The 14,356-nt window shown below is 39.9% G+C and overlaps 1 protein-coding gene across 1 annotated transcript; it reads left to right on the forward strand.

The window, feature by feature from the left end:
• Positions 1–787: 787 nt before the first annotated feature.
• On the forward strand, positions 788–12,760 carry LOC128225689 (sushi, von Willebrand factor type A, EGF and pentraxin domain-containing protein 1-like). The gene is made up of 29 exons (XM_052935598.1): positions 788–820; positions 990–1,134; positions 1,554–1,715; positions 1,901–2,068; positions 2,176–2,343; positions 2,542–2,709; positions 2,846–3,010; positions 3,185–3,349; positions 3,582–3,749; positions 3,921–4,088; positions 4,220–4,381; positions 4,575–4,745; positions 4,958–5,125; positions 5,301–5,468; positions 5,630–5,791; positions 6,002–6,163; positions 6,396–6,563; positions 6,724–6,903; positions 7,637–7,798; positions 8,078–8,245; positions 8,442–8,777; positions 9,105–9,269; positions 9,417–9,584; positions 9,801–9,968; positions 10,168–10,329; positions 10,552–10,719; positions 10,929–11,096; positions 11,414–11,602; positions 12,000–12,760. Exons 1-29 carry the CDS (start codon positions 788–790, stop codon positions 12,758–12,760), a joined length of 5,466 nt encoding a protein of 1,821 aa, XP_052791558.1.
• The last annotated feature ends 1,596 nt before the right edge of the window (positions 12,761–14,356 follow it).

Genomic DNA, 14,356 nt, shown 5'->3' on the forward strand with positions numbered 1-14,356 from the left:
TCGTTTGCAGTTTCATCGCATCGTTTGAACGTCCATACCGGATGTGGTCACTTAATCAAATACATAGTGGTTACGTTCAACCGATTTTATTTTTCTTCTATAGAACGTTACATTTACTCACTTTTTTAAATGTTTAGTTCGTAAGTGTAATTTTTTTCATTATGGAGTTTTGGGTCATGAAACACTAGAACTCAGTGTGTCTAACCTTGACAATTTTTTCCGACATTCCATAGAAATATTACCAAATGTCTTTCATACTCACCGAATAGTAGTAATACAGTTACATACTACTTAATTTGTAATGCCTTAACAAGCTTGCATAATGTGATTTTCACGTTTTCGCAGTATGTTCGTCCTTTCAAATGCCGACAAATGGAGGCATTCAAATATCTGCTGACGGCACGACTGCAACGTACACCTGTGGTGATGGATATGCGCTAATGGACAGACGATGCAACAGTGTGGCAGTGTCGAGGACTTATTGTCTGGAAGCCTACCTCCAACATGTGGTGAGAAAACATTGTTGTACTTGAATTATAGTTTTATTGTGTATAAGTATAAACTATTCGTAAACTTGTATGATATAACAGCGTAAAATACTAACGATTGCTCTCTAGGGTGGTTATTATAAATTGCATTGAGCTTTATTACAGTACCTTGCTCGACACTGGACTTCGTTTCCGGTGGATCAGTAAATATTTCTACTGACGGCGTAACAACGATAGCAAGTTTACATGCGGTGAGGGATACACGCTACAGGGAGACTCAGATATTTCCTGTCGGAGCGATGGATCCTGGGATTTCCAAGCTCCTGAGTGTGGTAAGTAATTCAATACGATACTCAGATGAAAATGTATGGTAAACATGCTTTATTCAAAATTCGATTTCGTTGTGAACCTTTGATATTAATGGATGATGACGTATATAACGACAATGATGTGCTTATGTTATAATGTTATTGTCTAGTTTCGTGCAATCCTCTGACGCAGCCGGCGGGCGGAACGCTAAGTTACTCAACGGATGGTACGGTGACTAGGGTATCTGTGTTGTGTAACACTGGATACAGTTTGAATGGTGCAAGGAATCTTACATGTCGAGCAGATGGATCTTGGAATCTCGAACCTGGAGTGTGTGGTTAGTAGTTTTGATTTCTTGGTATCAATTTTTTAGTGAGTTAGTCCGTCATATCTCAAAGGGACGTTTCGATGTTATATTGAGCCATGGTGTGTGCTGTACATCTTTGTTGATGTCATACACTTCTGTTTTTTCATTAGTTTCTTGCCCAACCCTGACCGACCCATACAGTGGTACAGTTGATTTAGAAACGGATGGTACAACCACCAAGGCTACGTATATGTGTGCTGCTGGCTACTATTTGGATGGAACGGACAGCCTTACCTGCCAAACCAACGGATTTTGGTCAGACGTGGCTCCTATTTGCAGTGAGTTATGTTCTTTACTTGTAGTTAAATAGCAAATATATAACGTTCGTATTGTTTTTGCTAAACATACACTTTAAAAGTTATATATGGATGTAATGATATACATTTCAGAGTGTGAAGAACCACCCGTTTTAAACCTCGGAAGTTTTAACATATCTGTGGATGGGCTAATGGTGACTTACAGTTGTGAAGTGGGTAGCTCCATGTTCGGCGATACTTCACAGATGTGTGACACCGCAGGGGCAGGCTGGCTGGGAGAACAGCCGGAGTGTTGTATGAAATATGTTTCCTCATGATTCAATGATATTGTGATAAATGTGTGATTATATTTGCCATATGTTTCAGTCAACAAATACATTGATTTAAGGTTTGAAATATAAGACGTATTCTCCTTTTTGAAGTTATATGTGTTTGTAAGTAATAATGTCTTGTCAAAAGTATTTTTATAATTATTTTAGCTACATGCGATCCATTGGGCTCTGTTCAAAACGGAACATACCACTTTACCACTAATGGTGAGGCGACATTGGCGACTTTCACTTGCGATGTAGGAAACACTGTATCCGGAGTATCCGTCACCACCTGTCTCAGCGATGGCTCTTGGGATCTGCAAGTGCCAACCTGTGGTACGACAAAAATGTATTTGTATAGACATATATATGATATTATCTTATGTATTGTTATACATTCATATTATAATGCTTATCTATTATTTTGCCATTCTTTGTTTAAGTGTATTGTCCTGAAATTGCCGCCTTGGCAAATGGAAGTTATATCGTGAGTACGAACGGAACTGATACTATAGTTGACTATCGGTGCGATGTGGGCTTCACACTTGCCGGTGTTTCATTTTCGTCTTGCCAGTCAGATGGACAGTGGTCAAATCAATCGCCAGTTTGTGGTACTGTATAGCCTGCATTTCATTGCTCTGATGTATATTTAAACAAAACATAAACATATTTACTTCAAAGTCGTATCTGAGTTAAAAATAGTGCTTCTTTGTGTACATTTGTGTCAATTCATTTCTTACGTTTCGCACTAAACACGTGGAAAGTTATTATTATTATCAAGTTTCTTAAAACTTAATATTGAACTACAGTCCCGTGCTTAGAGCTGGCAAGTATCCACAACGCCGACAGGGTCATCACTACAAACGGAACAACTACGACTGTTAATTTTTCGTGTATGGATAAATATACTTTGGTTGGAGATGAAGATCTGATTTGCATGACTGATGGGTCATGGCAAGGAGCAACCCCGACATGCGGTATAAACCATTGATATACATGTACATGTATATATATATTCGCTGAAAAGTTCCCATGTGATATCTAAAATGGTTTCGTTCATAGTACTACTTTTCTCTACTGTACTCATTACTTACTACGTTACATATTGTTTAGTGTGTTCATCATTCCAATCTCCCTTGAACGGCGATCTGAAGATCTCGGAGAACGGAACAGGCGCCACATATACCTGTGCAGAGGGATTCTCTCTCAGTGGAGAGGCACAACAAGTCTGTGAAACTGTTGATGCTCAGCTTGCCGGCAACGACCCACCGACTTGTGGTATGTCTTTTTCTACAAGTTATAAGAAAATACATCTAAAGTTGTTTTCCTTTCATTTTAACAGGTCTGAAACCCTGTTGATTCCGTGTTTTTTCTGGCTTTTATATGATTACACGCAAGATGAAAAAATGCTTTGAGTATTATTATTACTTGGAACATAAATTATTGTTATAGTGGGGTGTGCGACGCTCCAAGCAACCAACGCATTTACTAATGCCAGTACGGATGGGTTGACGACCGTCATGGAATTTACTTGTGATGTCGGTTACACTTTGGTCGGGTCATCTAGTACACAGTGCCGTAGCGATGGTTTATGGACAAATGACCCGCCTTCTTGTGGTAAGATCACTTCCTTTTTATGGCCCCTCTTCTTATGGTAAGTTCAAACTAGCTATATAAGGTTGATCTTCTCATCATCTGATTGTGGGTTAACTTCATTCTAATTATTTGCTATGGCAGTCACATCTCATGTACATGACCAGAAAACATAAGGAAAAGGCAAGACATATTTTTAATTTAGCCTTATGAAGAAGGTCAGCCATTAATGAAATAGATTTTTTTTCACATGCAGTGTCATGCCCGGGCCTTTATGCAACAGAGGGAGCAGTGTTAGAGCAGATTTATAGAGGCGGTGTTACAATTGCCAGCTTTAGTTGTAACCTTGGGTACAGCATTCTTGGATCCTCCATTCTGACATGTCGTACGGATCAGACTTGGGATTTCCAGACACCCTCATGTGGTATTGAGTTTTTCATTTGCGTTCGAAGGAATATTTTAAACAGGGATTTCTAATACATTTCCAGTAATCCTTATTGCAATTGGACAATTTTCTCAAACACCTACTGCATGTGTCGAAATGTAAAATTTAAGTTTTATGTTTGCTGTAGCAAGATAAACCGTTTTTTTGTAGTGCAATGTCCAAGCCTTGTTGATCCTGCAAGCGGCAGCGTCGACGTAAGCACTGACGGATTAACCATGGAAGCTGCATTTGTGTGTGCGTCTGGATATTATCTCGAGGGAGCTGATGTAATTTTGTGCAATACGTCTGGACTATGGAGTGAAGATAGTCCTGTTTGCAGTAAGTTAGGTTATTCCGCCTTGGTTCAAATTATTTTGAATACACAGTGTGTATCATATGTTTGTTTTACATTTTTATTTGTTTTATTATGCTTTCGAAACATCACCAAAGCTCACCATTTTTTTTCACAGAGTGCGTTATGCCAACTAGCATTTCAAACGGCGCTTACCAGGTAAGGGAAAACGGCAGTGTGCTCGAGTACTCGTGTATTGAGGGGTATACACTTTCTGGAATGACCGTCAGGACATGTAGTGATTCCGGGGATGGCTGGTCAGACTCTAGTCCTTCATGTAGTAAGAATCATTATTTATACTTTGAAAGTATTTTTCTGTATTGTGTAGTATCTTTTTTGTACAAATGCAATAGACGGTGTACATGAAATAAAAGTCTTAATCAAAGTGGTAATTTAAATAATACCCTTTTCTTTAAAACGTGTCTTCCAATCGGCATGTGCTTATGTGTCACTTGTGTACATCTGCATTTCAGTAAAATGTGGTGATCTGGCATCGCCAGACTCGGGTAATGTATTATTAAGCACGAATGGTACCGTCACACACGTGCAGTATTTCTGCGATGTCGGCTACTCAGCATCTGGCGTCAGCGAGTCCAGATGTCTTGAAGATGGAACGTGGGAGCTATCTGATCCTCCTACATGTGGTAATGCAGTGTTTAAAAACCCAGGATTTCATTATATATTCGCAATGAACAATTCCGATAAAATTGAAATTGTTATGTTCATGCATTTTTTTTCTAAAGACAACGCTCAAGAAGGTCTTCTCTTCTACTAGATGTTTCCTTTTAAATGTATATCTGTTCATATTACCAAACGACAGTCTGGTTGACTCACTTACTTTATTCTACTTTTTCAGTACCATGTGACCCACTAGAAGACATGGTGAACGGGAGCGTTTCTTATACCACCAATGGTACTGAAACAGCTCTCACTATCGAATGTGAGTTGGGGCATACTCTGAGTGATAATGCCATCGTTTCCTGTCAGCCAGACGGCACATGGACAACCGGACTTCCTCAGTGTGGTCAGTATTTTATATTTCCTGTCTTTTTATGTCAGAGAAAGTATCAAAGACATTCGAATTTATGAAACTTTGGAAACCACCCACAACCTAATTTGAAAATAGTATTGTAAGCAATCAAAAAAATTATATATGCTTTCCAGTCAACTGTAACGATATTTATTTCTTACTTTGTCAGTGTATTGTTCCTCGCTTAACGACCCCAAGAACGGCTTTTCGGATTCGTTTAATGAAGACAACCAGGCGAAAGTATCATTCAGTTGTGACAGCGGTTACACCCTGATTGGACAGTCGACAATTACCTGTCGTCCGGACGGAACGTGGTCGGATGATGCACCCTCTTGTGGTAATGTGTTTAAATAGTTTTAAAAATCATTATTTTAAAACGCATCAATAATAAACCCTGAAGTTTTATGTAGATATGAATATGTTGACAAATCTTCAATACTGAGCCAAAGAAACGGTATCATTCGTCAGCCCTTACATTGATACATGTCTTTTTGACAGAATGTGAGGTGTTCAGTTCACCACAGAACGGGAACTTGACAATTTCCACGGACGGCACTAAGGCTAGTTACACTTGTGGGGAAGGCTTCACACTGACGGGAGACACTACAATAGATTGCATTACAGCAATAACAACCCCAGACTATACACCTCCATCTTGCAGTATGTAAACTATGGATTTAAATATTTCTCGAGATAATAAATGGCATGATTGTATCATAATATAAACAGTTTGCCAAATAAATCAATATTATATTGTGTTTAATATAAACTGCATGTTCAATCTTGTTTATATTTGCGGTAGCCTATCAACATAGTTTAGAGGAATATATCATGTCTTCATGTGTTTCATACAAAGCTGTATTTTGCCAGCTCTGTGCGATCCGCTATCAACTACCGCAGCAATTGCATTGGCCTCCGACGAAACTGTGACTTCGGCGACATTTTCATGTGAGGTTGGGGCTACGTTAGTTGGTGCAAGTATCGCCACTTGTCGAAGTGATGGAACATGGAACACGTCTCCTCCAACATGCGGTAACTGAAATAATAATATTTCGAAGTTGTGTTACAAATGTTCACAGTGTTATTATTGTTTCAACTTTAGATTGTAGATGTAGTTGTTTTTAAATTAGTGCTATGCTTTCCTCTAGTTCCAAATGAATAATCAACATACTCACTATTTGCTTCTATATTAATTGGGTAAGAAACACTTTGTTCTGAATATCAGTTTGATTTATTTGATTAGTTTACTTTTTTATTTAAATAGTTACGTGTGCGACATTAGGCACCGTATCTGGGGGCACAGTGGAGCTACAGGCGTCCGGGACGACAACAACAGCGGTTTTCACTTGCGAGACGACACATGCCCTATACGGAGCGGCTAATCTCACATGCCGAGACGATGGATCGTGGGACTTTCAGCAACCAATATGTGGTATATATTATTGAAAAGAAAAAGGATGTTTTGCAAAGTGTTTTGGAAAGCGGAAAGAAAAAAATCTGTGTAATCTATATACTGTAATATATACACTTACTTTTTATGTGGTTTGCATCTAACAGTCAAATTACCATCCGCTCTTGTTGTCTTGTTACAGTTTCCTGTCCTGCCTTGGATACACCAACAAGTGGCTTTGTCAACGTTACAACGGATGGATCTAACCCTGTTGCAATGTTCACATGTGCCAGCGGTTACTTCATTGACGGCAGATCCAGCCTCGCATGCCAGGCAGAAGACGGTCTGAGTGCACTCTGGGACTTCTATCAACCTCTGTGCAGTATGAACATTTACATACATATCAAATAGGGTTATTAGTACTGTGTTGTTGTTTTCGACTCTGAGTGGTTTTTTGCAGATTTGGATTTCACGAACCGAAGGAAATCAAAATCAGCAAAAATCCACCAGAGTCGAATACGACATGCCGGATCAAAACGCAGCACAAATAACCCTTTTATTATATACATTGCTGGTTAGAGCACTTAAAAGCCACATGTTTCATAATAAATGTCATTTTAAAGACGAACTAATTTGTTTGATGACATCATTTTAACATCGCGCAACGATACTTGTTATGACATGACGTCACAAGAGTGGAATACGGCCGTATTGCACTGGAGTGGAATACGGACTACCGTATTTTGCGATATGTGTGACCTAAAGGCGACGGTTAGGATTTATGTAGTTATTTAATCCAAAAAGGGTTCCCGTTGACTTCTGTTCATTTTGGAAACAAGATGATACATCAGTGTCAAAATGATCACATGCAGGTTTAAACTTCAAATGTAAAGGAATCTGCGAATTTGGCGTGAGAGGGTGCGCACTTTGGAAGCGCGGCTAAGAAAGTGTGCCCCCTTCCAAAAGAATACCCGTCGCACCTCCGCATCCAAATCCGCTGATGTTTGGCGCACAGAAGCTGTTACCTTTACCAATGCATCTTTTATAAAGTGCACTTTGTCAAACCTCCTAAATGTGAAAATTAAAACATAATGCTGATGAATTTATAATTTCAGAATGTAACCCATCCGGTCAGATATCCAATGGGTCGGCGGTATTGTCGGCAGACGGCATGTCGGTGACATACACTGGTGACACTGGCTTCACGCTCAATGGCGCTGGAATTAGGTCTTGCAACACCGACGGGACAGGCTGGACTGGCACAGAACCAAGCTGTGGTGGGTAATTGAATGTGCTTGTTCAACCAATAAACATTAGACAAGATATAGTTTCCTAAATTATTCCAAAACTCCTTAGGATCAGCTATTTTAGAAGCTTTGCATACATTTTAATTAAGACGACATTTTTTGCAATGTGATTTATTATTAAAAAGGATGGATATGTATGAATGGATGTAATTAAATTGTAATAAACACCTCAAAATTCGGAAATTAGAAAAACTTTATTCGAGTAGTGCATGAGACAGTATTGTAACAGTCTAGTATGAAAATCTGCAGTTTCTTGCCCTGAACTGACCACTCTTTCGAACGGGGATATAACCCTGGTTACGAACGGCTCAGTGACGTCCGTTGAAGTGGCATGTGATGTCGGTACATCTGCCCGTGGAGAAGACATGCTTGTGTGTAATCCGGATGGTACATGGAATGCAAGTCTGCCTGACTGCGGTAAGTGGCTCTGTTTGATCAAGCATATTGGAAATGTTGTTTTTTTGTACTCTCCAAAAAAGAGAATTTAGTCTGAATTCACTATGTGAACTTAGTACGAATGTTTAGTCGACGTTACATCAAAGTACTTTTTAATAGAATTGAAGAAGTATATCAAATTAAACAAATAATATTACGTATAAATAACACATTCCAGTGGAATGCCCTGCTCTCACACTGGACAGTCATGGAAGCGTTAATGTAACCAGCACTGGTACCATTAGCGAAGGCGCGTTTTCGTGTGACGTCAATTACACGATGGCTGGTACCGAGCGTCTGACATGTCGGGAGGACGGAACATGGTCAGCTACGGAGCCAGCGTGTGTTGCATGTTCTGCCATTGATACGATCCTGAACGGTCATATTACAATTACCACAAATGGGAGTTTAACTTCAGCTGCGTTTTCATGTGAGGACGGATATAGTTTGGCTGGCTCGGAAATATTGGAATGTAACTCCTCCGGAATATGGGACAAATCCATACCTAAGTGTGGTAATACTTTTTGCTTCTTTCTAATATTATCAATGAATTAATGCATAAAGATGTACTTCGACCTTTCTTAACTTTAAAAGAATCACATTGACAGTTGTGAGCTTCAGGCTATCCTTTTTTGAATTCTTATTAATTATCATAATAATGGTACTACTACTACTACTACTAGTACTACTACTATTACTACTACTACTACTACTACTACTACTACTACTACTACTACTTATTATTATTATTATTATTATTATTATTATTATTATTATTATTATTATAATAAAGGGTTTATAGAAATAAGAAGCAATAATTGCTAGCTGTTTACTTTTCCAGAGTGTGACCGGTTTGTTTCCCCCACCAATGGCAACATGACGGTGTCAGCTGACGGATCCCAAGTATCATACACCTGCGATGTCGGTTTTTCCCTCCAGGGTGTTCCTTCTCAAGAATGTATTCTTGCAACATCTGGCTCCTCCGTCCAGCAGCAGCCTTCTTGTGGTAATACTGTCATTTAACGACGTGTAATATAGATTTAATTAAGGTAAAATGTTGATTTGGTTTGTAGACTTCATTTCGTCCGTGAAAACGTTTACACGTACACGTTTAATCATTTTTGGTTTCATAATACTATGTTTATTGCTTTAGTAATATGTGGAACATTGTTTTCAACGGCTGGTCTTGAGGTTATACAGTTTACGGACGGTGAACGAACGTACGCCGAGTTTAAATGCGATCCTGGTTACACAATGAGCGGGAAGACAATCATTAGCTGTCGCTCCGACGGCACATGGAATGCCAGTCAGCCTACATGTGGTAGGCTTAGTTTTTTCTATTTTTTGTTTTTACAGAGAAATTTTAAGCTAAGGACTGTAAAATACTGATAATAGTAACGTTTAATAGTTAATGATAAATATATATTCGTTAGAACACTAATCTGATTTTCAAGCGTTCGTTTAACGCTGCAATTCCGTACCGAGTGGTGCAATTATCAGTTTGCATTCAGTTATATGTATACAAACACCTTTGCAGAGGTTTGTGAAACATTGACGCCCCCGTCTGTCGGTGATGTATCGATAATGACAGACGGTGAGATGACCTCTGCCAATGTGACCTGTCCGGCAGGGTTTGTGTTGGACAGCAGTGGAACCCTTAACTGCAGAGCTGACGGAACCTGGAACTTCGACGTACCTGATTGTGGTAGGCTGTTTAACATTTTTTTGTATAATAATGATATCATTAATGTGTTGTATTCGCCCGTATATGACACGTTTATATTGCTGATTTTGTTACATTTGTCATTGTGCGAAAATGAAATATTAGATTTGTATCAGGAAATTGTTAAGTTAACACAAACTCACTTCTTATCGTTTTTATTTGTGAATTTTATGTTTTACAGTTTGTGAACCTCCGCCGTCTCTGCAAAATGGGGAAACAATCATCTCTGCAGATGGGCTTACGGCTAGGTATTCCTGTCAGTCAGGCTACAGTCTCTCAGGTCCAACCACGAGAGTCTGCCAAAGTGACGGTACTGCTTGGACTGACGAGGATCCCTTTTGTGGTACTGATTGAACAATTTCTTATAAGTTAGGCACTGTTCATTGAATTGTTTAACTGTATGTCTCATTTTTACAAGCGGTACAGACAGTAGTTAAGTATACGATACATATTTAAATAGGCTCTTGTCAGGTCTTGAGTAAAACTTATTTAATTCGCCATAGTAAAAAAGTTTAACTCAATGCAAACAGACTCAGCAATTGTTTTTTCAACATTATCCTTACAGTTCAATGTGAGGAACTGCACCTTGGGAGTAACATGAACGTGACCTTAGTGACAAGTGGTGTGATCAGTCAAGCCGTTGTATTATGTGACCCGTGGTTTACCCTCGCCGACAGCCAAAACGTCACCTGTAGCTCTAACGGATCATGGAATATCCACCTTCCGACATGCGGTAACGGATAAAGCTTACCAATTTCTTCTTGTTGCTGTTCACATTTTTTTTGTAATACGAGCGCTTTAAGCTTTACTGTAACCCAAATCAATGTTGTCGGAATCAACACTTAATCTCAATATAAAGCGTGCTTGTGATATATTCGACGTGGATCATGACCATGGTATGTCAGTTTGTTCAAAATTGAGTGTTCTAGTCCTGTTTTCCAGTACGCTGTGAGCAGCTGCAGGTTGGAACAGGCCTGTCGTACAAGGTAACGACAAGCGGCTCCCTCTCTGTAGCAGAATACACATGTGCCAGCGGGTACACGCTAGAAGGAGCAACGAGCAGCACCTGCCTCCGTAATGGCTCCTGGGACAGCGTGCCGCCATCATGTGGTAAAATTATATAGTGTTTTTTTCCTTTGTGGACAACTTTTGTTTTCTTTTCGTTGGGAGAAAAAAACACAACTTACGCCTTTACTCGTGTTGTAATCAATTATCTATTCGTGTTATTAAACAGCTAAACAATGATTTTGTTATAAGCGGTTGGTACCTTTTTAGTTTGAAAACTAGTTTTGCTCGTCATCCTAAAACATGGGATACATTTGACAAAAAATGAAATTCTGAAACAGAATACACACTATTTGATGAACATTGTGAATTCGATGTTTTAAATAGTTTTCAACTTATTCTTACAATCCAACAAATGCTAGCCCTGGCTGTGTCCACAGTGGGTCCATGCGAGGCGACGACGACCGAATGCAACAGCGGAGCCGCCATCGGTCTAGGAGTAATGTTTGGCCTGGCGCTCATTGCCGCGGTAATCCTAGGATACTTTGCCTGGAGGTACTGGCGACTGTGGAAGGGCGTCGGGGGAGGCAAGTCTGGCATGTACTCGAAAGGTAAATCGCTGTGTTTAATACTCAATAGTTCATGACTGCAGTCGAAAGCCGTTGTGTCTAACTCTGTTATGTCGGACTTTTTTCCCGGTCCCGAATTTATTCCTTCTGTTTTTATAAAAAAAAACACATTTTCGCTTATGTCGATAATGTATATAGAAAACTCGCTATGTCGCAGTCATATTTCAATCACTGCGATCGAATTTCACTTACTGTTTCTTACGAATATTATAATATCTTATTATTGAATCGTTTAAACTATGTTCTTTACACAACAGAACATTGTATAACAAAAATAAGGCGTACATATGGTAAAATTACATTTGCTGAGTAAATTGTTTTGACTTTATAGCGTTCTGTTGGAATCATAACAAACCTACATGTACACACGTTATTTCAGCTACCCAGCCTCAAATAACCACCTCACCTGACGGAAACTGGATATTCAGCGATATTGACAAAGGAACGATATCGCCGTCCAAAGCTCCAGTCAGTCATGAACGCCATGTAACCGACATGGGTCGAGCTGAGTCCTCGCTTGCTCCGCTCTCTGAACAGAGAGAAATAACAATGAGCAGTATTATGACGCCATCGCCGGGTCCCCTAAGCACACGCAATATTGAGTTCCAGCGCCCTCCAGCTGGCGTTTTCGACCGCCGCTCACCGCCAGGATTTTCCGCTGTCAGATCGAGGGAGTCAACATTTGATTCCTTTTCGGCACTACCGCAACAGGTTTTAACACACAGGGACAATTCATCCCTTCAAAAAAGAAAAACCGCTGTGGAGGTGCCTAAGATTAAGATAGACGCCGCCAGCGTGAAGAAAAAAGACCGGGAAATAATGGCACGGCAGTCGCCACTAGGGAGCGAGGGTGGCCGTTTGTCGCCTTTCGTTCCTATCCAGGAAGCCACGTATAGGGACGGAAGCCCACTACCGGAACAGATTCTTACACCTCGAGACGAGGAGACATTAAAGGCAGAATCGAGGCGTAAGCATACAGACCCAACTAAACAACCAGTCGCTCAAGTTCGGCGTCCCCGGAAGAAAATGAGTGATCTGATCGACAAGGACGCAAGTCTCCGACATGTTTACCGGTCACCTTCGCAAAGTCACCACACAATCACACAGCTAGACCATGACATACCCGAAATGGACGTTTAATCCAATCTAACTATAGTGTATGCTGTGAGATGCGGACGTTATATATTTCCACCGTGAGACCTCTCCATTATAGGGTTTTTGTTTCGTAGTGTAAACGTTGTTATTATGTTATTAAAGATGTGCATAATATATAAAATTATATTGATTTTTTAAGCTAGATTCGTTTCCGTTGTAAGGTAGTTATTTATATGTATATGTTACGATAAATAAATTTATATGTTAGCGAACTATTTGTTGTTTAATAAAGAAAGCACATGAATGAAAGCATTTATTTCAAAATGATAACAATGAATATCACAGATATATCATATATAAGAGCAAACACGAATATAACCTCTCTCTCTTTCTCACACATACACACGCGCACACGCACGCGCGCATTCACACACACACACACGCTCTCTCTCTCTCTCTCTTTCTCTCTCTCTCTCTCTCTCTCTCTCTCTCTCTCTCTCTCTCTCTCTCTCTCAAAAATTAGAATTATAATAAATAGCAGTCATTATCAAAGACATACCGTCCAAGTTAAATTTCTATCGGATCATATAAAAACAAATGAACAGTAATAATTAAAAGAAAAAAATGAAAACTCGTGACTAACAAATATAACCACTTCCGTATGGCTTTACAAAGTAGAAAATTGGAGTTCCTTTATTACAAACGGGTTTTATGAACCACAAGTTACGATGTGTCTACAAGAGACATCACATTATTGGGTATTACAGCCTCCTGCGTCGCAGCACTTGTTTTCTTTGCAGGTGAATGCTTTTGTGGCGCTGGGGGTTTTGTGGATGATTTTTCCCTCGTCAGGTTTTTAGAAGGTTCATCAATAGTGACTGTCTTTTCAATTGGCCCTGATGGCCCCCCTACTGGCGGGACACGCTCACCGGAAATGCCCACGGGAGACGGTGGCACGAGCTCTCCGGTAGTGTCCACCGGGGCCCATGCCGACCTATCAGTGGTAAGCGACATGGTGACCTCACGGCTCTGTGCTTTAGAGGCCACTGTACTGTCCCTTATGTCGTCGGCGCTCAATGGACGTTCGCTTACTGATATTGGCATAGAGTTTTTCCTTGAATCCTCAGCATGGACTGTGTGCATGCGGGAAAGCTTCAACCTAAGCTCACTTGGTGGCGGTGCGGGGTTGAGAGGCTGGTGTTCCTTCCAATACACCGCACAGTTATTCAGGTAACTCCTCGCGTGATCAGCTAGTTCACGTGTCTCCACTGCAGCATTTGTGGGAAGCTCTGAAAGGAGAGTTAATAGCCAATGCGTATTTTATTTAAGTTCACCGTAACATCAATAGTTAGCGGTATAATTTTAGACCATGCACGACTAAAGCCAGTAAATGAAAAAAATAGAATAGAAGAGCATTTTTTCTTGCGTCGGAACTAGATTTTTGTAGTACATGTATGAAGTATTGGAATTAATTCTGACGCTCTGGCTTTAAACTTAATATATGAAATTAAGACAGATAAATGATAAATAATTACTCTAAAGTATACCTACTGTCAGTCTTAACGTATTTGTCGAAGTATATCTTATCCTTGTAAAGCTCTTCTAGGTATTTCCGACAGTTCACGTTGTCGGGTGTAGTGG

The sequence above is a fragment of the Mya arenaria genome, chromosome 3 (genome assembly GCF_026914265.1).
Source record: "Mya arenaria isolate MELC-2E11 chromosome 3, ASM2691426v1".
In the NCBI taxonomy this organism is placed as follows: domain Eukaryota; kingdom Metazoa; phylum Mollusca; class Bivalvia; order Myida; family Myidae; genus Mya; species Mya arenaria.

Excerpts from the sequence above, each read along its gene's own strand:
- LOC128225689 (XM_052935598.1), top strand. The coding sequence starts at position 788 with ATGGATCCTGGGATTTCCAAGCTCCTGAGTGTG. Across the intron at positions 4,089-4,219 it reads TGAAGATAGTCCTGTTTGCA|AGTGCGTTATGCCAACTAGC; the intron begins GTAAGTTAGGTT and ends TTTTTTTCACAG. Across the intron at positions 4,746-4,957 it reads ATCTGATCCTCCTACATGTG|TACCATGTGACCCACTAGAA; the intron begins GTAATGCAGTGT and ends CTACTTTTTCAG.